This window comes from Rhinolophus ferrumequinum, chromosome X (genome assembly GCF_004115265.2).
Source record: "Rhinolophus ferrumequinum isolate MPI-CBG mRhiFer1 chromosome X, mRhiFer1_v1.p, whole genome shotgun sequence".
Taxonomy (NCBI): domain Eukaryota; kingdom Metazoa; phylum Chordata; class Mammalia; order Chiroptera; family Rhinolophidae; genus Rhinolophus; species Rhinolophus ferrumequinum.
Window position 1 is genome coordinate 101,519,811 of NC_046284.1, and position 27,081 is coordinate 101,546,891.

Consider the following 27,081-nt stretch of genomic DNA (forward strand, 5'->3'; position numbering starts at 1 on the left):
TAACTTCTCAACCAATTCCCTGGCTTGATGGGCAAAAATCATTTTGAAATTAGGAGGACTTTTCCCTAAATATCTGAATTTTTTTTTCAACTCAGAAGACATGGAGATGAGGAAAGGAAATTAAGTGAGTGTGGAGAGGGGAATATTAACCTATCATCTTAATGATATTTAGCCAAACAGAGCTTTAGCCACTCATTAAGAACAGTGAAGTTCTTTTTTTTTTCCCCTTTGTTTTCCCTCCAGAGTGAAGTTCTTACAACTTGGAGGTATACAGGCTTTTCAGGAGCTAGGAGCAATGCATTTAGAAAACAATTTCTCCTGTGCAGTAGAGAGTTCCTAGTTTCAAGGAAAGATTGCAGCTGCCTCCCAAAATATGAGCCTTTTGCCTCTTTGTTCTCCAAGATTAGTCCTTAAAAGCTGCTCTAAAGAATGAGTTGTTCAGTTTTCTTTTAGTCACCTTAATGGCTTTTTTCGTCCAATTTTTGTTTTTCTATCTAAATAATAATTGAAGGAAATAATCATTTGTCTACAGTTTCATTATCGTTACCATCCTGCCTCTGTGGCTTTTATAAATTCAAACTGGCTCAACGAAGCAACACTTTTTGGTTCCATTGCCTTCCACTTAACAAAATATTTACTCTACTATTTTAAGGCCTGCAGTTTTTTTCTGGTCAGTATCAACTATAGTGTGGGGTAGTGAACAGATTATCTTGACAGGCTTGGTAGCAAAAGCATTATATAGCCATTATATGTCTTTTAATATTTATGAAGTGGGGGTGAAACTGTCAACATAGAGTCCCAGTATTTCTGTAAATCTGCCATTCATTTACCCATGTAAATAGGCCAATCAAATTCAATGGCAAATCAGAGCAAGAAACACTTGACTACATCAATAAGTTGGTAGACCACAACCTCAACAGTATCAAAATGTCTTTAGAAACAGGAAAAGGGGTCTAATTAATTGTGAAGAGCAAATAAATGTTTCTATATTTAAATACACACTCGAGTCCCTGACCCCCAAAGCAAATAAGGGGGAAAAAACCAAAACCTTTGATTTTATTTTCCAGAGATGATGAACATTTGTTAATCCAGCATTACTGCCAAAGTTTGAACCAGGACTCCCCCTTGAGCCAGCCTCGTAGTCCTGCCCAGATCTTGATTTCCTTAGAGAGTGAGGAAAGAGGGGAGCTAGAGAGAATCCTAGCAGATCTTGAGGAAGAAAACAGGTGAGTTTTCTTTCTAGCTTTGTCGTTGGTATGCAGAATGCATACACCTGCACACAGAGAAAAGTGCCAGGAGTCTTCACTTAGAGTCGTTCTATGTCTAATTGTTTTCTCCAATAATCTGTTTAGCTCCATGTACAGCTTCTCTTTTTTTCCTTATCTGAAAGAAGAAAATGAATGCAATAGTATAATTAAGAACTTGTCTTTTAGGTGGGAAGGGAATTAACACTGGTGGTGGTATTTGATTTGTTGCATGTGTTTCAGAGGCATTGATTTTCTATTTGAGAGTAGAATGTAAGAACAAAGCAGGTCATTTCATTGTATGATTATATGATTTGTACACATGTTTGGCCACATTCTCCCTCTCAAAGCGTTTAAGAAAGTAGGTTCATTGGCTTGGTAGTACTTGGGAACAGATCAGTTCATCTTATTTCTCATCATCAAATATAGACATCATTTGTGCTCCCCATCATAGCAGATGAGCGAGATGATTTCAGTTGTCAATCATCACCTGAAAAATAGTAGAAATTGTAGAAGTAAAAGCCGAAAGAAAATTCACAATGACTGCAGAGAGGACAAAGATATAAAATCTGGTATATTATGTGGTGTCAGGATAATGCAAATCACTGGACTTGTACTTTTGTATTACATTTCTTAGATCATAGGTCCCTTGGTGAAGAAAGGCTTTTGCACATGATCACTCCTAATTCAGTGTACCTTCTTTAGACACATGCCACCAGGCAAGTCTTTAAAGGAGCAATTGCTCACATCTATGGGACTTGAGTACTTGCATCTCTTTGGTTTAGCCCAAGGCACCTAGACTTCTTAATCTAGGCAACACAGTATATCTGAGAATCACTGCCCTCAGGGAGTACGTCATCTCAAGATGAAAAAGCAAACTGCCATTCATCCCGTGCTTTCTGCTGCCACTTCCCTCTTTCTAGCTCTTAATACCCCTGACCTCTGGCCAGAGCTCCTTACCTGGTTGGGTTCCCTTTAGTCTCTTCCCCGCTCCTCCAATACTGACTCTAGTTGTACATCTTTCCAGAACCAAGACCTATCATGGCATTCTTCCATCATTGGATTTCTGCAGCTAGAAAAAAAATCCAGCTTCTCAGCTGGGCATTTAAAACCTTCCACAATTTTCTCTTGATCTGCTTTTACAGCTTCATCTTCTTTTGTACCTGTCTTCTGGCCACACTATTGTAGCTACTGTTTCTGAATGCATCCGGCTCTCATCCACTTTCTGGATCAAGGTCAAGCTGACTTCTCAGCGTAGCTGCTATGCCCCATCCCTTTACTGCCATATCTGACAAAGGAGTCCTAGTCATCCTCCATGACCTTGCTCAAAATAATTTTCCGTTTCTCATAGAACTAACTCCCTGATTGTTTGCCTTTTTATCAGTTTTTCCCAGTGCCTCACTCTAATGTCTTTTCAGTGCCTCACTGAATGTCTTTGGGGCAAGGATTGTGTCTTTATCCTCTTAGTGTTCCCTAGAGTACCTAGCACAGTGTGAATATTTAGTCGGTACTCAGGAAATGTTTGCTAAAAACTTAAGAATATAGCAAGGATGTCACGCAAGTACCGTCCAGGAGGTAATACTAAACATTTTGTTGGTTTTAATGGTAACATTATTTTTGGCCCTATTTGTAAGACTTGTTGGCAGTGAAGACCATGGTAGATAAAACATTTCTCTCTACTTTATTGAGGATTATCATTGATATCCATTTAGGTTAACTCTTTAATTATTTTAAGGGTCAAAGTCAAATAGGAAGAAAAAAGTTGGGATTGGCATTATACATAGAATTTGATGTTACCCAGGAGTAAAAATATTTTTGTGCTATGTGATTGTTGCCATTGTGTAATAATCTTTGTGTCTCATCGGTCAAGAGCTTTGTCTTGTTTGCTATTAGTGTACTTTCCTTCCATACCATGAAAACCAAGACAAAGAGTGTTGGTAAAGAGTACTAATAACTATCATTTATATAATTTAATCATTTTCAGAGCACTTGAATGTGTTTCTGGTCATTTAATCTTCCTAAGAGATTTGTAAAGAAGGTGGATGGGAAAATGCAGGTTCAGAGAGGTTCAAATGGCTTGACCCAGATTTCATAATCAGCCAGTGGCAGAACCAAGTTCAAATCCATATTTTCTGACTTAAAATAACCCGCTCCTCCTTGCACCAGACAGTAAAGAAGAGTCATTCGGTGTAAATATCACTTGCATAGAATTGTGGCATATTCCCCGGAATGTACCTTAATTTTAGGAAATATTTTTAAGGACTAGGCATGATTAAACCAGTTCATCTATACTTGTGGTATAGTGATAACCACTTTACTCTGAAAGATATCCAAGACCATTCCCCAAGAATGGGATGGCTTCTTCTCTGAAAGAAAAGAGAAAAAAAATACACCAAGTTTGCTTAGAGCTTCACAATGAAGAATCTGGTGTTGATGCAAGTCTTTCTGTAAGTTATCTTGACCTTCAAGTAAAGGTTAGGGTGAACTTCTTGCTCCTTCCACTTTGTCACATTTTCACTTCCTACCAAATCCCAAAGAGATGTCTCTGTAGAGCTCTCCTTCTGAAAATGGCTTGTTTGCCCTATCCTCTCCTGTTGCACTTCTGTTCAAATTGCTTCAGAGCCACAGCTTAGCCTTCGTGATCTTTGAATTCAGTGTGGTTGAAGGAGCCTTGAATTCATCATCTCCTGTCCTTCCTCTGAGAGAGCCCAGGAGGTCATTAGATGCCCTCTCGCAGTGCCTGCCAAGCTGGCTGTATCTCCCAAGTCAAATTGGCCCTAATCAGACAAATACAAGCATACCTTTAGAGAGAATGGGAGAAGACATTTAAAAATTGAGATTGTCCCATGTCCTTTGGACATGTGCTTACTATGTGTGTATTTTGAGTTCCTTTATTTGTAGCTATACATCTGCAGATGTCATAGGAAAGAGGCTCGGAGATCCCCTGTTCCTGACTAGATATGTTACTGATTTCTGTTCATCTCATTCATGAGCCCTTCCTCTCAATCCTCTTGGAAAATAGAGAATGGCTAATTTAGAAGTGTCTCAGGGGTGTCTTATCTCTGTCTTTAGAATTTCATTTCTCCCAGTTGTCGCGCATATCATTCAATAAATATTTGTGGAATAAATCAATGAATAAATGAATTGAAATGAAGCTGCATTTATTTTAATTGTAGCACTCATGCATGTACTTTGGACTAAAATTCTTTTTGAAACCTAATGTCATAGAGAAAAGCCTTTCAAAAGCTTTTCTTCTACTTGCTTTTCAAATTACTTCCCTTTTCCAAACTTGCTTGATTAGTGTATTTCTTTGTCGTAAATTTAGAATGTTAAAAATTTATTTTCCAAATTCCAGGCCTTGTATATCTCCCCCACTGGCATTCTCTGAATCTTGGTATGCCACAATAAGCTAAAAGCTGTGAGCAAAGCTAAAGCTGACTCCGAATTTTCTCAATAGTGATTGTCATAAATTTGGGTGACTGTTGCTGTATACAGTCTTTACTGTTTCGTGTCTGCGTACTGTCTCTCCCTCATACTACAGATAATTCGATGCACCTTTATTTGGTTGAGACCTTTTGGATGTTGAGAATTGACTCCATTGTGTGTCCTTTTCATTGCAAACTCAAAGTTTGCTTTGTCCTGCATACGTTAAAGCCTGCAATCTCCTGACTTAAATTTGCAGTGTCAAATTCCGACGTATTTTTCTCTGCACTGTCTAAATGAACCCACACTGGCTCTGAAATTCTAGGGATGACCATAGCAGTGAAACGGTAGCTTTTAGGAGAGACAAAAATCGCATTGTCATTCTGCTGCCTGCATAGATTACTCCCAAGTTTAAAAGGAGGGTAAATACGAACCTGATTCACTATGAAGTCTAAAGTTAATTAAAGTTGTTAGTAGATGTTATATGTCAACAGGAAACTCTGGATTCTTAGTTCCTACTCAGTACCTTTTATATGTCTTTTTGTTGGGCGACCAGATGTTATACAGCCTAAATTTGCGTTTTTCTCTTGTTCTTTTCATTCCTCCAATGATAATGCAAGATTATTAATGTTACAGTCAAAGAATTTTTAGATTGGTTATGAAACTGAATTAAACTAGCTGGAAATCATGATCCTGTTGCTTCACTTTGTTGGGTTTTTTTTTCACCTATTCATTTATTTATTTTGACAGTCCATGTTATTGTATATTAATTTTAGATGTACAGCATAGTGTTTAGACATTTATATAATTTAAGTGATCCCCCCGACTAGTCTAGTACCCGCCTGGCACTACATATAGAGTTATTACTGTACTGTTGCTTTACTTTATAAATGACGTGATAACTTTGGGCCCGGGCTAGTAGTTTTCAATTTTCACAGACTCAGGATGTCTTTATTCTATGTTGTTTTGTGTGAGTCTCCAATGATGGTGAGAAGATAGCCAAGAGGGAAGCTGAAAGGCGTCAGGAGTGGGCATTCCAAACGATGGAGCGTAAGCAGAGGTGTCAGGGTGAGGAACAGCAGAAAATGTTTGGGAAACTGCAAACAGTTGTGCTATAACAAGGCAAGAAATGGGAGGAAATGAGGATGGATAGGTGGGCGAGGCCAGGAGGGGAGGGCACGGTGCCATGCTGAGTTGATGCCCCCTCACCGTGAGCATCAGGGTGCAAACACTCAGGGAGCCAGTCAGGGTGTAAGCAGGAGGGCTGCTGTTAGATTTGGCGCTTATACACATCACTCAGGCAGCTGTGCGGAGGAGGACTTTGAAAAGAACAAGACTGACTGAAGGAAATCAAAATGGGAGGTAGCATGGAAACCCAAAAAAGAGATGATTAGGTCCTAAAGTAAGGTAATAGAAATGGGAAAGACCAGCTGAATTTGAGAGAGATTTCATGGGAGGGGCAGAGCTGTTTGATTTGGTGGTTTGGTGGGTCTGGGGAGGGAAGGAATGAATCCCATTTCTGGCGAGTGCATGCCAGATGATGGTTGTTTGCAGCTAGGACTGACAGTTCAGGAGGAGTAGCAGCAGGTCCCTTCTTTAATTTATTTATATTTTATATTAATATAAATTTACAGTATTTACAATGTTTATAGCAGTCCTTCAAGAGTCAAGTAGCTAGAAGATGGTGAATGGGGTACGGGAGAGGTTGAGTTTGAGATCTTAGTGACATACATGTAAATGTCTGACGGTGAGAAATAGAACTTTGAAGCTTGCAGGAGAGGTGTTGGCCAGAGATCCATGAGTCACCAACTCACGGGTGCTAGTTGAAACTGTGAGAGTGGATTTATCTGCCTAGGGATTGTGTGACAGAAGGAGAACACTGGGCTTGGTAGAACTCTGGAAAATGTGAACATTAAAATGTTTATTTACTTTTATTTTTTAATAGGTAATATCAAAATCCGAAGGGTTCAAAAAAGCATATAGAGAAAAGTGAGTCTTTCTTCAACCCTATCCCCTAGCGGTAGTGTTCCCGGCTCTGGAAGTTACACATTTATTGGTTTGTTGTGTACCCTTTCAAAGATACTCTCCGCATATGCAAATATTTGCAAATATATTTGTGGTCGTTAGGATTATTCCACACAATGGCAAGTAGTGTTCACTCTGGTCTTCTCTTTTTACTTAAAAATCCCTAATTATTTTTCTCACGCTAGAGGAAGATACAGAACAGGGAAAGAGAGCTTGAGAATGATTGCATTTTCCCAGAGGAGGTGGGAGGGATAAGGGTTTAAGGGCACAGGAGGTCGTATGGCCATGAATGGGAGAAGGGCCAGCCTGGAACGGAATGTGATAGATGAGGGATTTCAGGTAAGGAACAGGGGTGGGGAAGATAATGGGATGAATGTTGACTGTCCAATAGATGGCATTGGTAATTCATAGAGACTGATTCCCATAGCTGGTCTATACGTTTGTTTGTTTTTTTAAAGTTGGACTAGGGAAAAAGAGTAGTATTCGAGAAATTTAATGAAACTAGGCCGTCATGTCACCTGGTAACATAAGCCCCCAAAACAAAGGGCTGCAGAGTATTTTTGGAAAGGGAGCTTATTTTCCCACGTAAATCAGCCAGCCAAGATCTTTTATGGCAAGAGAAGCTACCATATGAAGAGAAGCTGAAGGGCATACACATGGCATTTAATAAGCTGTACAAGGGTCAACCGCCTCAGCTCCACTCAGGCAGGGAGGGCAGGTACATGGGGTGGGGTCACCATGATTCAGAGGCTCAGTTTCTAACTAACCAGTCCACTAACTCAATTTCCCTCACTTTATCCAGAGTTAATCGAAGCCTGAGGGGACCAATTCATGCAATCCAATTCATGGAAGTAGATGGATAACCCAGAATGGCAATTTTATTTCTCCCTTTATCCTAATTCTCTGTCTTTTAAACTGTCTTATTATATTAAATCTGTTTATGTTGCCTTAAACCTTTTTTGTGGAACAGCATAGGATTTAACTGTAAATACTAAATCGAGTAAAAGGGGGAATATATGTTTTTCAGAGACTATAGTTGGTGCTCCATTCTACCATGTTTCCCCGAAAATAAGACCCAGCCGGACCATCAGCTCTAATGTGTCTTTTGGAGCAAAAATTAATATAAGCATCAGAGCTGATGGTCCGTCTAGGTCTTATTTTTGGGGAAACACGGTAGGGTCCTGTGTCTTAGAATCAGATATCTTGGAAATCAGAATAAAAATCAAATTGTTGTCCAGTGAGCGTAGAATCTTGGCATAGGAAATTGGATAGCCATGAGGGCTGTTTCATACTACCAAAAAGTGGAAGTCCCCCTCTAGTGATAAAAAAAATATTCACAACTTACAGGTACAGTTAGCCGCCATATCCCTGGAACAGGCTGGATAAAAGCTGACGTTGTTACAGTCCAATTTCCCTTTTTAGATCCTCCGTGAACAGCCTCATCCTTCTTTTGGCTTTCATTACCAGACCATCCTGCTACAGAATTGATTGTAGTCATAACTTGCTTTAGTTACTCCGCAGGCCTAAGGATATAATTCCATTCAATTCAACAGATAGTCAGTGAATGCTTAATGTGTTTTTCAAACTGACAGGACTACAAAAATGAATAAGCCTTGGTTCTCACTCTCTTGGAGGTCAAAATTTAATAAAAGGCATTAAAATATAAACAAGTAATTATAACCCAGTGCTACAAGTGCTCTGGGGCCACAGATGTGAATGATTAATTCTGTCTGAGAGATTGGAGAGCCCTTCACAACGGGAATTGATGATAAAAACTGAATAAGAGTTTTCCAGGCTGAGAGAGGAGGAAACAATGAGCTTTCCAGACCAGTGGGACAGTGAGTAATGTGTGGCCAGAGCACAGAGTGAGAATAACAGAGTAGTGAACTGTAGATAGAGACCACTGTTTGAAGGACTTTATGTGTTCAACTAAGGAATTTGGATGTTATCCTATCAGCAGTTGAACAGTGAAGATGTAAAAAACAAATTTTTATTAGTTTCAGGCGTACGAGACACCACAGTGACAGTGAAGGTTTTTTTGAGAAGGGGAAAATTGAGAAAAATAATTGTAGGCAGGGAGCTGAAGACATGGCGATTGGTAGAATGACAGTGGAAGTTTGTTGAAAGATGGCCAGGTTCTGAACTAAGGATGCCTTAGGCAAGTGAAGAAGGGATGGGGAAGTGAAGAAGGGATGGGGAAATGGGACGGTCACACTATATGAATGAGGCCAGGAGAGAAGGGAGAAGGAGGAGTTGGGGAACTGGGAAAGGAACATTAAAAAGCAAACAAAACACGACATAGTGCACACGGGAAAAGCTACTGGTTTGCAAAGGTCAGGGACTAGAGAAAAAGAACTACATATTGGGCATATTGAGTTCTGTTTGCCCAAGGACATTCAAATAGAAAGTTCCTATATTGATGTTATGTATTCACTTTCCAAAAAGGATTTGGGGGGAAAAAAAAGCAATAAGATTTCCATAGTATAAATGGTCAATCAGTGAACATAGTAGGGATTAGCATAGTTGGTATCATTAAACTTCAAATTTGGTTTGATTGGCTCTGCAGCGTGGAAGATGAGAGGAAACATTATTTTCCTATTTGCCTATGTCTTATTTAATGTTCCACGAAAGTAGCATGCAACTTCTGAGAAAACACCATAGTTTTTCTGGCTCTAATTAATAACAACAACAAACAAATTGCTGTCATCTGAGTGCTTGCTATAAACAGGAACTGTTGTGAGTACATGTAAGATCTTATGTAATCCTTACCAACAACTCTGTGAAGAAGAGCTCATTTCCAGAATAAAGAATCCACAGCACCAAGTGTGAAGGGCACGCCGTACAGCCACGTAGCAAGGAATGGGTCCTGGATTCAAACTCAGGCAATCCTGGACTCCTAAGTAGTGTTAAACACTTGATGTGATTATTGGCTAGTGTCCTCATCAATGTTTTTATAGCAAAGAACAAAGGAAATCTTATGTGGCTGCCTCTAGTATCCTTTGATAAGTGTGGAAAGCTTAACATTAAAGACCAAAGAAATGATGACAGTTTTCCAAGGATAAAGGTCACTGTTGCCCAAAATGTGTTCTGCAGAATACTTCTAAAATATGCTTAAAAAAAACGATTCCAAGGACAGATCAGCTTTTGGAAACACTTGTATTGGAAAGTCCTGAGTAAAGTAGCATTTGCATTGAGTCTAGAAGTAAAGAAACATGATTAGCTTTGTGTAACCCAATATTGCTTACACATACTTGACCCACAGCCCAATTGTAATGTTCTATAGAACACACTGTGGTAAGAAATTCAGGTCTGTGACAAACTCGGAAAAACAGGCAAGGAGATAGCACAGTTGGCTCTCTTTGTGGGTGTTGAGAAACCTAGCCATCGTCTTTCTGGGGACATCAGAGGAAGCAACTATAACAGGTATCTGTGCAGCCAAAGCCTGGATTTTTCTCACAAAAATAACTTTTTATTTGCTCTGGCAGTAAAGCCCTATAAACCTAGAGACCAGAAAGGTAGGCATTAAATCATCTCCCATGACCATAGAAAATTCTTTGTACTCTTTTTATGGAATATCTCACTGAGCAACCTGGCTTTCCAATAAAACTACCAACAAAAACTTCCATCAATAACTTCACAAAATTAATTTGTTTATGGAGTTCTTAATTGTTGTTAACTGGTTGAATTTTGAAGAATGTCTACCAACAGACAGAAACTTTTTTTTTAATTAAAATTTATTGGGGTGACAATGGTTACTAAGGTTACATAGGTTTCAGGTGTACAATTCTGTAATACATCATCTATATATTACATTGTGTGTTCAACACCCAGTCAGTGCTCCTTCCATCACCATATATTTGATCCCGTTTACCCTCTGCTACCACCCCCTACCTCCTTACCCTCTGGTAACCACTAAAATATTGTCTGTGTCTATGAGTTTTTGTTTGTTTGTCTTGTTCCTTTGTTGCTTTCAGGTTCATATCCCACATGTCAGTGAAATCATATGGTTCTCTGCTTTTTCTGTCTGACTTATTTCACTTAGCATAATAATCTCGAGATCCATCCATGTTGTTGCAGATGGCGTATTTCATCTTATGGCAGAATAGTATTCCATTGTGTATATGTACCACATCTTCTTTATCCAATCATCTGTCGAAGAACACTTTGGTTGTTTCCATGTCTTGGCCACCGTAAATAAAGCAGCAATGAACATTGGAGCACACTTGTCTTTATGTATAAATGTTTTCAGATTTTTTGGGTAGATACCCAGGAGAGGGATTGCTGGGTCATAAGGTAATTCTATTCTTAATTTTTTGAGGAACCTCCACACTGCCTTCCGTAATGGCTGCACCAGTCTGCATTCCCACCAACAGTGTATAAGGGTTCCTTTTTCTCCACAGCCTCTCCAACACTTGTTACTATTTGTCTTGATGATAGCCATTCTGACTGGGGTGAGGTGATATCTCATTGTGGATTTTATTTGCATTTCTCTGATAATTAGTGATGTTCAGCATCTTTTCATATGTCTATTTGCCATTTGTATGTTCTCCCATTTTTTAATTGGATTGTTTGTTTTTTTGTTGTTGAGTTGTATGAGTTCCTTATATATTTTGGATATTAGCCCCTTATCGGAGGCACTGTTTGCAAATATCCTCTCCTATTCTGTTGGTTGCCTCTTTATTTTGTTGATGGTTTCTTTTGCTGTGCAAAAGCTTTTTAGTTTGATATCGTCCCATTCATGTGTATGTTTAGCTTTTACTGCTAAAATAAGGTCAAATTCATAAAATGCTCTTTGAACCCAAGGTCCATAAGTTTAGTGCCTATGTTTTCTTCTGTGCAGTTAATTGTTTCAGGTCTGCCGTTAATTGTTTAGGTCTTTGATCCATTTTGAGTTAATTTTGGTACATGGTGACAGATAGCAGTCTAGTTTCATTCTTTTGCACGTGGCTTTCCAATTCTCCCAGCACCGTTTATTGAAGAGGCTGTCTTTTCTCCATTGTATGTTTTTGGCTCCTTTGTCGAAAATTATCTGTCCATATTTATGTGGGTTTATTTCTTGGTTTTCAATTCTATCCCATTGGTCTGTGTGTCTGTTTTTCTGCCAGTACCATGCTGTTTTGATTATTGTTGCCCTGTAGTACAAGCTGATGTCAGAGAATGTGATACCTCCAGCATTGTTCTTTTTTTCTTAGGATTGCTTTGGCTGTTCAGAGTCTTGTGGTTCCAAACAAATCTGATGATTTTTTTGTTCTTTTTTCTTTAAAAAATGCCATTGGGGATTTTGATGGGGATTGCATTAAATCTGTATATTGCTTTGGGTAATATGGCCATTTTAACTATGTTGATTCTTCTAATCCATGAGCACGGAATGTCTTTCCATTTCTTTGTGTCTTCTTCAATTTCTTTTAAAAATGTCTTACAGTTTTCAGTGTATAGGTACTTCACATCCTTGGTTAAGTTTATTCCTAGGTATTTTATTCTTTTTTTTGCAATTGCAAAAGGAATTATTATTTTATTTTTCTGAGATTTCATTGTTAGTATATAGGAATGCCATAGATTTTTGTATGTTGATTTTTGTAGCCAGCAACTGGACTGTATTTGTTTATTGTTTCTAATAGCTTTTTGGTGGAGTCTTTAGGGTTTTCTATATAAAGCATCATGTCATCTGCAAAGAGTGACAGTTTAACTTTTTCATTCCCAATTTGGATGCCTTTTATTTCTTTCTCTTGCCTGTTTTCTCTGGCTAGGACTTCCTATACTACGTTGAAAAGCAGTGGTGACGGGACAGCCCTGTCTTGTTCCTGAACGTTGAGCAAAGGGCTTCAGTTTTTCACCGTTACTCATGAGATTAGCTGAGGGTTTGTCATATATGGCCTTTATTATGTTAAGGTTTTTTCCTTCTATACCCATTTTATTAAGTATTTTAATCATAAATGGATGTTGTATCTTGTCAAAGAGCAACTTTTGCCTGTCTCACAATTACTGTTGAATCCTTCTTTTTCACTAGTTAGATGCAAAGGTGAGTTGTTACTCGAGGCCATTCCTGGATTGTGATATAAAAGTGTATTATCAACACATGGGAAGGTATTTCTCCCTCTTTATCTTATAACAGAAATGCAGGTGTGGCGTTCATCTCAACAGAAGGTGAAGGTATACATTTAAAAGATGTGTAGCTTGTATATGGTCCTGTGTAATGCTCTTGGGGAAGCTGATTCCTTTCTTCCTGGCACTGAAATGTTAAAGAGGATAAATAATCAATACATCACCCTTGCGTGGCTTGGTGCTTAGTAAGTTCCATGTCATAAAGCTCATGGCTAATGGAGACATCCGAGAGACTGTTGAAAAGACACGTGTGGAGTTTAGAAGAGAAGTCTGGCTTGAGGAGTAATGGGTTGGGGGAGGTGGTGTCATGGGCTCAGAGGAGGTAGAAGCCCAGGAAGAGGATAGGGCCCTTCTTGGAAGAGAATATATGTGGACAGAAGACCAAGGACCTCCTGGTGTACTTCATCGTAATTGGGTATGCCCAGTTAGAAATGGTTTCCTGGTGTGTATTACTTACGTAAATGGATGACTTCTGTAGATGCTGAACTCATCCTTTTAAAAAACCTATTATTAATAATTAAAGTTGACCTTTTCCTGTATCTCCAAATTCTGGGTTACCTTCTCGTACCACGCTGTCTGCTACCGTGTTTCGCCGAGAATACTAAGACCTAGCAAGACAATCAGCTCTAATGCGTCTTTTGGAGCAAAAATTAAGATAAGACCCAGCATTATATTATATTACATTATATTGTATTATATTATATTATATTATACCCGGTGTTATATTATGTCATATCATATATCGTATCATATCATATCATACCTGGTCTTATAGTAAAATAAGACCGAGTCTTATGTTAATTTTTCCTCCAAAAAAATGCATTAGAGATGATGTCCCGGCTAGGTCTTATTTTCGGGGACACACGGTAATTATAAGTCATAAGTAAGTCCATCTGATCCTTTTCTTAGTATCAGTTCAAAGATAGAAATAATCTGTATTTTTAGCTTTAGCAGTGAGCAAAATTCCCAGTCCTTTTACGTTAGTGTAAGGGTTTTCACCATGGTTGAACTAAATAATATCCCATGCTCTAGAAGGTGAGCTCTTCAAGGTTAAGGAACAGTGTGTCACATATCTCTATCTCTATAGTGCCGGGTGTAGAAATGTGTTGATTAAATGGATAGGTGAATACCCTTTGGAGATTTTCTGTTCTGTGATGGATTTTTTGGCTGATTTCCAGCTGTCTTCTTTGTTTTTCTCATTTCTTACGTTATTGTTCTTTCCCCAAATCCCTTAATATACCATTTAGGTTGTCATGTCATTTTCTATTAGACTGAAAACATCTAAGTTGTGTAGGTTAACCCAGACTTGAGTGTTTTCTGTGCTTATTTTTAGACTCTTTTTTTTAAGTTCATCATCTGAAAATACTAAAAAGTGTCTACATAGATAATTCTGCAGGCATGTACACACCATTTTTCTTTTATGTACCTGGGTTAAACTTCATTCCTCCATAGGAGGAAAGAGCATTAGAAAATCATGTCTTCACTGGGGAAATATTTTTTGTGCTATGAGAAATAGAATTTTGAATCTACAACTTAATCTTTTTTCCCAGAAATTTCTTTATAAATCCTCACATCATCTCCTTCAATTTTTTTCTGGTTATAATTACTTGATGTTTTTCTTTTATTTTTTTAATTATAGTTGACATATAATATCATGTTAGTTTTATGTATACAACATAGTGATTAGACATTTATATTCCTGATGAAGTGATCACGATAGGTCTAGTACCATATGTCACCATACATACTTATTACGATATTATTGGTTATATTCTGTGTGCTGTACATTATATCCCTGTGACTTAATTCTATAACTGGTAGTTAGTACTTCTTAATCCCTTTACCTTTTTCATCCATCACCCCACCTCCTTCCTCTCTGGCAAACATCAGTTTGTTCTGTTTTATTTTGAGTTTGTTTCTGTTTAATTTTGTTTGTTCATTTGTTTTGTTTTGTAGATTCCACATATAAGTGAAATAAAATGGTATCTGTCTTTCTATGTCTGACTTATTTCATTCTAGGTCCATCCATGTTGTCACAAATGGCAAAACTTCATTCTTTTTTATTGCTGAATAATATTCCATTATATATGTGCCACATCTTCTTTATCCATTCATCTGTCGATGGACACGTGGGTTGCTTCCATATCTTGGCTACTATAAATAGTGCTGCAGTGAACATAGGGGTGCATATATGTTTTCAAATTAATGTTTTCAGTTTCTTTGGCTAAATACCCAGAAATTGGGGATTGCTGAGTTATATGGCAATTCTATTTTTAATTTTTTTGAAAAATCTCCATACCATTTTACATAGAGGCTGCATCAATTTTACATTCCCACCAATGGTGCACAAGGGTTCCCTTTTCTCCATATCTTAGCCAAAACTTCTTACCATGTTTCCCCGAAAGTAAGACCGGGTCTTATATTAAGGCTTGCTCCAAAAGATGCATTAGGGCTTATGTTCGGGGGATGTCATCCTGAAAAATCATGCTAGGGCTTATTTTCCGGTTAGGTCTTATTTTCGGGTAAACACGGTAGTTGTCATTTTTGGTAATAGCCATTTAACAGGTGTGAGGTGATTATCTCATTGTGGTTTCCAATTACATTTCCCTGGTGATTAGTGACGTTGAGCATCTTTATATATGTCTAGTGGTCATTTGTATGTCTTCTTTGGCGAAATGTTTGTTCAGGTCCTCTGCTATTTTTTTTTTTTTTTAAAAAAAGCTTTTATTTATTTTAAGTGTGTTTTTCCAGGACCCATCAGCTCCAAGTCAAGTAGTTGTTTCAATCTAGTTGTGGAGGGCACAGCTCACGCTGGCCCATGTGGGGATGGAACTGGCAACCTTGTTGTTAAGAGCTTGCACTCTAACCAACTGAGCTAAGCAGCCGCCCCTCCTCTGTTACTTTTTAGTCGGATTGTTTGTTTGTTTGTTTAATGTTGAATTGTATGAGTTCTTCATATATTTTGGATATTAACTCCTTATCAGATGTATTATTGGCAAATACCTTCTCTCATTCAGTAGGTTACATTTTTGTTTTCCTTCATGGTGTAAAAGCTTTTAGTTTGATGTAGTTCCATTTATTTTTGCTTTTGTTGCCTTTGCTCTAGGAGACATATCCAAAAAAATATTGCTAAGACCTGTCTGTATCAAAGAGTTTACTGCCTATGTTTTCTTCTATATTTTATGGCTTCAGGCCTTACATTTAAGTCTTTAATCCATTTTGAGGTTGTTCATTTATGTTGTAAGAAAGTGGTTGTTTCATTTTTTTTTTGCATGTAGCTGTCCAGTTTTCCCCACACCATTTATTAAAGAGACTGTCCTTACCCTTTGTATATTCTTGCCTCCTTTGTCATAGAGTAATTGACCATAAAAACATGGTTTTATTTCTGGGTTCTATATTCTGTTTCATTGAACCATGTGCCTGTTTTTATGCCAGTACCATACTGTTTTGATTACTGTACCTTTATAGTATAGTTTGAAATCTAGGAGTGTGATACCTCCCCCTTTGTTCTTTTTGTTATTACTAGTTTAAGGTGTGTAAAACAACATAGCGATTAGACATTTATACACCTCACAAAGTGATAACCCCACCAAGTCTCCTGATATCATACATAGGTATTACAATACCACTGACTACGTTCCCTATGCTATATTTTACATCCTGTGACTCTGTGTTTTTTTAAAATTATAGTTGACATTCAATATTATTTTATTTTAGTTTCAGATGTACAGCATAGTGGTTAGGCATTTATATAATTTATGAAGTGATCCCCCCAATAAGTCTAGTACCCATCTGACACTATGTATAGATTTAAAATTTTTTAATATTAAAATTTTTTAATATTAGGAGCATGGAGCTCCAACCGCCTCCACCGGGCAGGCCCCTGCAGTATAGTTTGATATCAGGTAGTGTGATTGATACCTCCAGCTTTGTTCTTCTTTCTCAAGACTACTTTGGGTATTTGGGTCTTTTGTGGATCCATCAAATTTGGGGATTATTTGTTCTGGTTCTATGGAAAATGCTATTGGTATTTTGATAGGGATTGCGTTCAATCTGTAGATTTCTTTGGGTAGGATTGACATTTTAATGATACTAATTCTTTCAATCCATGAGCATGGTATATCTTACCATGTATTTGTGTCTTCAATTCTAGGTTGTCCAATTTGTTGGCATATATTTGTTTGTAGTATTCTCTTACAATCCTTTGTATTTCTGTGGTGTCAGTTGTCACTTTCATTTCTGAATTTACTTATTTGGGCCCTCTCTCTTGTTTTCTTGATGAGTCTGGCTAAAGGTTTATCAATTTTGTTTATCTTTTCAAAGAACCAGCTCCTAGTTTTATTGATCTTTTATATTGTACTTTTAGTCTCTATTTCATTTATTTCTGCTCTCATCTTTATTATGGCCTTCCTTCCATTAGGTTAGTACAAAAGTAATTGCGGTTTTTGCAGTTATTTTTAACCTTTTAAACCGCAATTACTTTTGCACCAGCCTAATACTTATTATGGGCTTTGTTTGTTCCTTTTCTAGTTCCTTTAGGTGTAGGTTAGATTGTTTATTTGATAATTTTCTGGTTTCTTGACATAGGCCTGTTTAACTGTGGATTTCCCTCTTGGAATTGCTTTTGCTGTGTCTCATAGATTTTGGATCATTGTCTTTCCATTTTCGTTTGTCTTAAGATATTTTTTATTTTCTCCTTGATTTCTTCGGTATTCCATTGATTGGTTAGTAGGATGTTGTTTAACCTCTACGTGTTTGTGTTTTTCTAGTTGTCTTTTACTAACTGATTTTTAATTTCATACCACTATGACCAGAGAAGATGCTGCTTTATATGTTTCAGTCTTCCTAAATTTATTGAGACTTGTTTTGTAGCCTAGTGTGTGGTGTATTTTGGAAAATGTTCTATGTGCACTTGAAAAAGAATATGTTTTCTGCTGTTTGGGGGTGGAATAGTCTGTAAATATCTATTTAAGTGAATCTGATGAAGGCATCATTTAAAGCCACTGTTGCCTTGTTGATTTTCTGTCTGGGTGAGATCTCCATTGCTGTAACTGAGTGTTAAAGTCCTCTACTATTATTGTATTACTGTCAATGTCTCCCTTTATGTCCATTAATATTTGCTTTATATATTTATGTGCTCCCATGTTGGATGTGTAGATGTTTACAAGTATTATATTCTCTTGTTGGATTGATCCCTTTATCATTACGTAATATTCTTATTTCTTTCATATTAAAGCCTTTGTTTTAAATTCTATTTTGTCGGGGGGGAAAAATTCTATTTTGTCTGATATAAATAAGTATTGCTATTCCAACTTTCTTAACATGTCCATTTACATGAAATACCTTTTTCTATCCCTTCACTTTCAGTCTAGGTGTGTCATTCAATCTGAAGAGTGTCTTGTATGCAGTGTATGTATGGGTTTTGTTTGTTTATTCACTCAGCCACCCTCTGTCTTTTGATTGGAGCATTTAGTCCATTTACATTTAAAGTAATTATTGATAGGAATATAGTTATTGCCATTTTATTAATTGTTTTCCAGTTGTTTTTGTAGTTCTCCCCGTTCCTTTTTTCTCTCACTCTTCTCTTGCACACTGATGACTTTCTTTGGTGATTTCTTTGGATTCCTTTTTCTTTATTTTTTGTGTACCTATCATAGGTTTTCAGTTTGTTGTTACCATGAGAATGTTATAACGATCTATGCTTATAGCTGTCTATTTTAAGTTGAGGGTCACTTAAGTTAAAACACATTCTAAAAGCACTACAATTTTTACTCAGCCCCCCACGTTTATGTTAGTGATATCATATTTTATATCTTTTTTTGTGTGTGTATACCTTAACTTATTATTGTAGTTACACATGGTCTTACTGTTCTTGTGTTTTAACCTTCATACTAGCTTTGCAATTGGTCGATCAACTACTTTCACTAAATATTTGCCTTTATCAGTGAAATTGTTTTCTTTCCTATATTTTCTTATTTTTCGTTTTGGCATTTTCATTTCCACTTACAGAAATCCCTTCACCATTTCTTGTAGTAGTGGTTTAGTAGTGATGAACTCCTTTAGCTTTTACTTGTCTGGGAAACTCTCCTTCAATTCTGAATGATAACCTTGCTGGATACAGTAATCTTGGTTGTAGGTTTTTTCCTTTCATCGTTTTGAATATTTCCTGCCATTCCCTTCTGGCCTACAAAATTTCTGCTGAAAAATCAGCTGATAATCTTAGGGGAGCTCCCTTGTAGGTAACTGTGTTTCTCTTGCTGCTTTTAAGATTCTTTGTCTTTAACATTTGGCATTTTAATTATGATGTGTCTTGGTGTGGGCCTCTTTGGGTTCATCTTGTTTTAGAATCTGCGCTTCCTAGAATTGTATGTCTATTTCCTTCACCCCTTTAGGGAAGTTTTCTGTCATTATTTCTTCAAATAGGTTTTCAATCCCTTGCAATCTTTCTTCTGTTACCCAAATAATGCGAATGTTGGTATGCTTGGTGTTGTCCTAGAGGTCTTCTATCCTCATTTAAAAAAATATCTTGCTGCTCTGATTGGGTGATTTCCACTACCTTGTCTTCCAACTCGCTGACTCGTCTTGTGCATCATCTACTCTGCTGTTGATTTCCTCTAGGGTATTTGTATTTCAGTTGTTGTGTTCTTTAGTTCTGATTGGTTCTTTTTTTATATTTTCTGTCTCTGTTCTACTTCTCACTGGGTTAATGTGTTGTTTTCCCAAGTTCATTGAGCCTTCTTATAACTCATGTTTTGATCTCTGTTTCTGGTAGATTGCTTCTCTCCATTTCATTTAGTTCTTTTCCTGTCTTGTTCTTTTACTTGGAAAATATTCCTTTGTCTCCTCATTTTAACTGCCTCTTTGTGTTTCTGTATATTAGGTATATCTGCTACATCTCCTAGTCTTGAAACAGTGGCCATTTGTAGAAGGTGTCCTGTGGGACCCAGTGGCACAATCCCCCTAATCCCCAGTGTCAGCTGCTCCAGGGGTGTCCTCTGTGTGGGTTGCATGTGCCCTCCTGTTGTAGTTGGGCTGCAGTTGCTTTGGATGTGCCAGTGGGTGGGGTTGACCCTCAGACTGGTGTGAGGATTGGCCACAACTACTGTAGACAATCTGATGTGTAGGGGCCTGTACTACAGAGCGGAAGTCGCTTTTGTGGGGCTCTGGTGCCAGCTGAGGCTGCCTGTCAGGTGAATCAGTTGTTGCTCTGCTTGCGAGGGGATCCATTTCAGGCCTAGGCTGGGTGCTGCTTGTGTTGGGCTTCGGCCAGTGGCTGGGTAATAGGTATGATAGGAGCCAAAGCCAGCTGCCATTTGTGCCAGATGTGGGGCTGCTTGGAAAAGGCTGCACTGCAAGCTAAGGCTGGCTACCCCTTGTGTTAGGCTTGGGGCCACTTGGTAGGAGCTCCAATAGAAGCTGAGGCTGGCCGTCACCTGTGCTAAGCATGGGGGCACTTGGAAAATGCAGTGGTGTGAGCTTGGAAAATGCAATGGTGTGAGCCGAGACTGACTGCCACGTGTGTGGGAGGTCTGAAGCCTTTTGAAAGAGGCTCCAGCTGGGGTGAGAAGGTTGGGTGGGGCAAATGATATTAGCCAGGTTAATGGAGAGTGACAGATTTGGCACCCGCCTGAGCCTGGCCAGCCAGGCGGAAGGACAGCACAACAAAGGAAACAAAGGAATAATTGCTCCTGCCAGCACTTTCATCCCTAGACAGAGTTCCCACAGATCCCTGCCCCTCCAGCCCTCACCCTCAAGTTAGACAATTTCATTCCTCCCTGTACGACCCAGGCACTTCTCAAACTGCTGCCTTTGCACTGTAGCTTGGAACAAGTGTTTGTGCTTGAGCCCTTTCAGAGCGGTGTCTTGGTCTCCCACGGCCCTTCCTCTCTTGTGCACGTAATCCCTGTTGGTTTTCAAAGCCAGGTATCATGGGGACTCCTCTCCTGGCACAGGTTCCCCAGGCTGGGGAGCCCAGTGTGGGGCTTGAACCCCTTGCTCCTCAGGCTGAGTCATTCCTCGCATTTGTGGGTGTGGGGCCTGACCAGAACGCATCCCTATTCTGCCTACCTGTTTCAACATGGCTTCTTCTTTATATCCTTAGTTTTAGGAATTCTGTGCAGCTAGACTTCAGGTGGTTCTCAGTGAGGTTGGTCTATATTTAGTTGTAATTTTGCTGTGTTTGTGGAAGAAGGTGAGTTCAGGATCTCCTTACTCTGCCATATTAACCCTGCTTCTGGAACTTATTTTTTTATAGGAGTTTTATTGAGAGATAATTTACATGCCGTACAATTCACCCATTTAAAGTGTATAATTCACTGGTTATAAGGATAGTCACAGTTGCACAACCATGATCATGCATTCAATTTTAGAACAGCTTCTTCACCCCAAAAAGAAAACCCATACCCGTTTCGGTCATTTTCCATATCTCCCAAAACAACGCCACCCCAGTCCTGGACAATCACTGATCTGCTTTTTGTTTATGGATTTGCTTATTTTGGACATTTCATATAAATGAAACATACAATATGAGGTTTTTTGTAACTGGCTTCTTTCATGTGGCATAATGTTTTAAAGAATAACTATGTTGTAACATGTATTCATACATTCTTTTTTATTACTGAATGCTATTCCCTCATATGGATAGACCACATTTTTTTTAATCCATTCAGCAGTTGGTGGACCTTTGGATTGTTTTCCCTATTATGGATAATGCTGCCATGAACATTCGTGTACAACTACTGAGGCTTATTTTAAAGAAAGGATTCTGTAGTTTTTGTCGTTGTACTAGAGGAGGCCATAGGATCAGATATGGCAAGAGTGTATAGCAGTGTGTGCCAGGAAGTAAAAAAAAAAATAGGCCATCAAGATGAACTTTCTGGGAGTATTTAAGGCCAAGTCTAACTACTCATGAGGGACTTAAGCCAGGACACGCAAAGCTTAAAATTGTGATTCTCCTAGAGACTGTTAATGGCTTTTTGCTGACCACAGACAATGGAAGTTTGATATTTTACTGTATTTGTCTGAAACTTAAAACACACTTTACCCAATGGTACAATTCCTGGGGACTAGACTTCCTCACATTTAAAACCTCTCCAATCCTGGTGTACTTTTTGAATGGTGAAGACTTAGCTACTGTCATTTTTGTCTTGGGTTTGATTTGTCTGCCTTATTTCCAGGTATAACAGGATTTCTTACAAATTCTTCTCTTCTTGCATTGAACTTTTGATTAATACACTTGCTCTATAGACAATGTCAGGAATTTGTGAAAAATATCTCAGTAATTGAAGATACACTAAAGCTAATTAATATTGTCTGATTCTATCTCTCGGAATTTGCTCATCATATAATCCATGTGTCAAGGGCATATCCCCAAAGTAGAGTACATCTAGATACATTAACCCTGTAGACTTGGTCCAAATATTTTATTACAACAGTAATCTACAGGCGTAATTTGATGATTCTGTCATATGCCCAGCAGAGTTGGTTCAATCTTAGGAAATCTCATCCTAGTGATCTGAATTCAGTGGTTTCATTTTGTACAGACGATGGACAATATACAATAATTTCCAAATTCAAAGGTATCTCTAACAATGACTGGAGGGCTAGAACTCAAGTATATATACAGAGAGCAAATATTAAATGATGAATCAGTTTTTGAGCACTATATATGTGTATTTTCTGCCAAGCTCAATAAGGCTTAGTAGATTGCTTTTTTAAATGATAATTTAAGTGCTTTCTTTTGACAGGAAATTTTCAGCATATCTGAGTTTCCAAATCTAAAATGTTCAGACTGTATAGAGAAAGAAGTAAGAACAAAAATAATAGTAACCAACATTTATTGAACACATAGACGGCTGGGCATGGTTCTAAGAAAGTGGTACATATGGAATATAGCCCATACCGGCTCATTAATCTTTCTGTTGGAGTGAGTGCTCACGTCAGTTTTGTAGCCTCAGCAGGTGGCAGAGTCTAGTTGTGAATCAAGGTCTCTCTGACTCCAAAACCATGCTCTCAAACCTTCTTCTAAATCCTTCCTCTGCTATAGGTGGTAAAAGACACACACAGGGCAATGTGCCAAAAAAGTTATCTTATTTTTCTTTACATGCTTCAACATCTCTTCTAAAATGCATATATCACATTATTATACAATCCCAGTAAGGATTACATGATTTATAGAACATCTTTCTATTGAGCAAATTTCAGTAGGAAAGGAGTTAGAATTAAGAGCTGTGAATGCATGCGGGGACAGTGTTAAGAGAAAAAGAGTAGAAACGAGAGCCTGGGGGAGTCCTGACAGTTTTACTGTTTTGCTTAAGGCAGACCTAAAATATGCATGCTTTTCCTTTCCGCCCTGTGAGCCTCTCCTTATTTAACACTGGTAATGCCAAAGCACATTGATGTCTTTTTCCATCTAGTTTAGGGGTAGTTTTGACTTTGTGTTTGATAAAATTTTACAGTATAGCTTTAAATATTTTTCTGATAATCGAAAAGGCTCTGTGCAATTTCCAGTTTTTAAAATACATCATGCTTGCAAAATTTGTCTTTTTCTCTTTTTAGAAATTGCTAATTTGCTAGATTCATAGTTGCTGTAATAGTGCCATATGATTTACTCCATTTGCTTGAATCCAGATTGGTGGATCTGATTTAGGTGCTTTTAATATTGGATGAAGGTAAAGCTTGATTTCTCTGGGCCTATTCTTTTTCGACACAGACCTTTGTAGTTGTTCCCACTTTGTGAAACAGACCCTGCGTGTGCTCATGCTTTGGTGTAATACTGTTCAAAAGCCATTCCTCAGTGGAAAGTGACCTTTAATTCTTTATTTCAAAAATACCATTGTACAACTGTATAATTACACATAGTAGGGAAGTTCCATTTAAAGAATAGAGGACCTACGTTGAAAACACTTGGCCTCTGTAAATTAATGGAACCTACACAAAGATTGTTGCAATGCTCTTTATCATAACTAGCATTTAGCTAGTCATGATTGCTGGAGGGGCCAGGAGATTTCATGTTTTCAACAGGTAGAGGTTAGGGCAATGTGGTTCATCTCCTATATGCTTTACTTGGTTAGGAAATTTTTTAAATGTGATTTTGTATCTAGACAACCACGTTTATACACTTGATGACATAAAATTAATCAGCTACATGTACATAGTTGTAGAATGGAGGGATCTTTTTAAGCTCTACGGAGAATAAGAAATTAATAATGGATGGGAGACCTTTTTTTTTTGGATGACTAGATGCAAGAAGAAATTGTGGTGACAGAAGCCATGTGCAATGAATTTGAATTAGTGTTCTTTAGGGAGCTACCAGAGAAATATAATTTACAAGATAATCAAGAACGTAAATAGATTCTCTGTGGAGTCGTTGTCTGATCACTGACATATTCATCTGTATTGCAATGATTCCATATACATTCTAATAATTAGAGAATCAGTAGGGATGAGATGTACATGTATAACTTCAAGGAAAGCAAAATGTATACCAGTAATAACATAAATTGACAGCCAACTGCTAAAATGAGTAAATTGTGTATTTGTGGGTAAGCTTTAAAACAACTTACCTTGGAACAGTGGTCAGAGTCTCATTGATCTTTTCTGGGAATGATGCCCCCTATGTGCTTTATAAATACTGCATCCAAAAACTGTCATTATGATATACATTTAAAGGTGTTGGCATAGATGTTTTTAAATTGAAGAAAATGGCGTAAGGGCTAAGTGGCTTTATTTCCGAGCCCCTGACAAAAATATGCCCTAAGACAGCTCTGTAACCATGACCATATTTATTAGGAAACATTTATTAAAAGTTATCTCTAATTCAACTCCTTGAATGTCAATTGTCTTAATAATCTTCATGGAAATTTGTAAATATCTTTAAAGGAGAATTTAGACTCAAATCAAAGAACTTTGTATTTTACTTGGTTTCTGGCCAAGATACCTTTTTTGAGCTATTTCTGGCTTTTCAAACCTTTGGCATGACAGCTTGTCCTGCCTCAGAGATTTGGGAGGGAAAAACTAGACCCTCAGAATCAAGTTTGTTATTGAGCTTAATAGAAGGCTTATGTATGTCACATATTTAAGAGAAAGGCACTTGTTTGGCTCATTTAATCCTGTGCTGCTGAATTTAGTTTGAATAAATACTGAGGGAACCTCGATCATACATCCACAAAATCAATGTGTCCTCGTCGCCTTCTGATTAAGATAACATTAGCTCTTGCCTTAAGACATCTTCCTCTGCTCCTACCATTGATCCAATGGTAGATAATACATAGGGTGAAACAAAAACGGAAGAGACATAGCTGGGCTTTAAAACAAGATGCACATCTCCATGGACCACAAATGGAAAAAAAAAACCACAAACACCTCAGGGCATAGTGAGCAGTGTGTGGGGCATAGTGGGGCTTACAGCTCCTGCTATAATAACAGAGATGACAATTCTCTTCACAAGGTGGGGACCCAGAGTCAGCCATTTGAGATCAGGGCCCTGCAAAAACACACATAGAGGGACACATCCATGTGCACACTTACACTGGAAAGGAAATTGGCAAAAAGAGCAATTTGGACTGCTGCAGGAGACCACAGCTTAGATGCAGCCATGGACCTCATGTGTAGAGCCTGGAGCAGAGGTGAGGAGTGCAGCCGGGAAGAACATCAGAACCTTGATACCAGCACCTGAGCCATGCTGCCTGGTGATGGAATTTGCGATAATTACACTCGCTTCACTGTGGGAGCTGCAAACTACCAGTGTAAGATCTAGCTCTCATAGACTAGACTAGAGGCCTTTGAGTGGTAGATGGGAACAGCCACAAAACCACTTTATGGAGATAAGGTGAGTTTAGCAGGAGAGGAAAATACACACACTGCATTATTTAATGTGTCTTCAAACCAAAATCCAAGACACAGAAAGGGGTGAGATAATCCCTCCAAACTGATCATTAAAAGATGAATTAAGCCTAGATGAAAGTAAAATGACAGAAGAGTATACCAAGGATTGCTAGTGAGTACAGTTAGGATGCTCAAAACATAAATACGGAAACACCATTTATTAAAAAATAACAAGAAGCTAAGAAACAGATGGATCTGAACAAAGCATCTTTGGAAATAAAAACTATCATCAATGAAGCTACTAAACTCCATAGAGAGGATAAATTCTAGACTTGACCCAATCAGAGAAGATAAGTGAATTAAAAGATGAGTCTGAGGACTTGACTATACATAGCACTAAGAGAAAATGATAAGACATATAAATGAGCAATGAAAAGAGATGGGGAATTGACCACAAGGCTCTAAAATATACCTAATAGAGTTTCAGAAAAATGGAGGAAATGGCAAAGAAGCAATGTGTGAAGCTATAGTAGCTGAAAATCTTCCAGAACTGAAGAAGAATGTGAGGTTTTAAGGAAATGGTCTCCCAAGAGAAATTTCAAACATCTGGGAAGGGAAGAAAGGCTCTGCTTAGGAGCAATTGGTATTCTTTACAACTCAGCTCTGGGAAGCCCTGGCTGATTCAAATGACCTTTTCTGTTTGTCACTGGAAAACATAAAAACAGAAATGTAATGTGTTGTATATACTAAATCATGTTTTCTGAACAAAGTCACTTGTAAAGAACTGATTAAAGGAGAGCTCTGTGGACAACTAAACCCAGAGGATCAAGATACCAAGGAAGACCTTTCTAGAAAATGTCAGTACCTTTGTGAAAAATAGGTGGCAAGATAGTCATCGTTTGTTTTTAGAATAGTACAACAGTGTTTTCAAAAAGAACATTGTGGATGACCCACTCTGGTAGAAAGAAGTATCCTGAATAGGATTCTACATAAAAAAATGTTACCAGTTGGGACATTTCAATGAAGGTGGATTTCTTTTAGTGACTACTACAAGGGGGGAAAAAATAGAAGGTAGTTCTTATCAAGTGAAACTTTGTGAACATTGGATGCTGCTTCAAGTTCACAAAAACATTTAGATGATTGTCAGTGAAGAGGTCCAAAAATTTGATTTAATTCATGTGGATGACTACATGCAATGGTTCACACCCAGAGGACCGTTGTGCAGAATCTGGCTGAGGGTAAACTTATTTTGATCAATCTCTTCTTATTACTGCTTTGTTAAAGCAGATTGCTATGAAACAAAGTATACACACAACTATTCTTGAAGATGTAGCAGATTGATTTCAATCAAGACAGATAGGAGATTATATTCCTGTAGACAAAAAAGATCATATATTGATTTCCTGCATGACTTTAAATTCCTAGAAAACTTGTAATGTTAAGTACAGGGTAGAGTTCAAAA

At 38.0% G+C, this 27,081-nt stretch overlaps 1 protein-coding gene across 12 annotated transcripts in view; it reads left to right on the forward strand.

The window, feature by feature from the left end:
• The window catches only part of DMD (dystrophin), a 2,143,628-nt gene that overhangs the window by 2,078,294 nt on the left and 38,253 nt on the right, over positions 1–27,081 (forward strand). For 10 of the 12 annotated variants that reach the window (XM_033109718.1, XM_033109734.1, XM_033109713.1 and 7 more), the window contains one exon: positions 1,068–1,226. The exons of the other annotated variants lie outside the window; for them this stretch is intronic. In XM_033109718.1, coding sequence (XP_032965609.1) covers positions 1,068–1,226 — 159 coding nt within the window. The remainder of the gene's footprint in view (positions 1–1,067; positions 1,227–27,081) is intronic. 12 annotated transcript variants of the gene reach the window in all.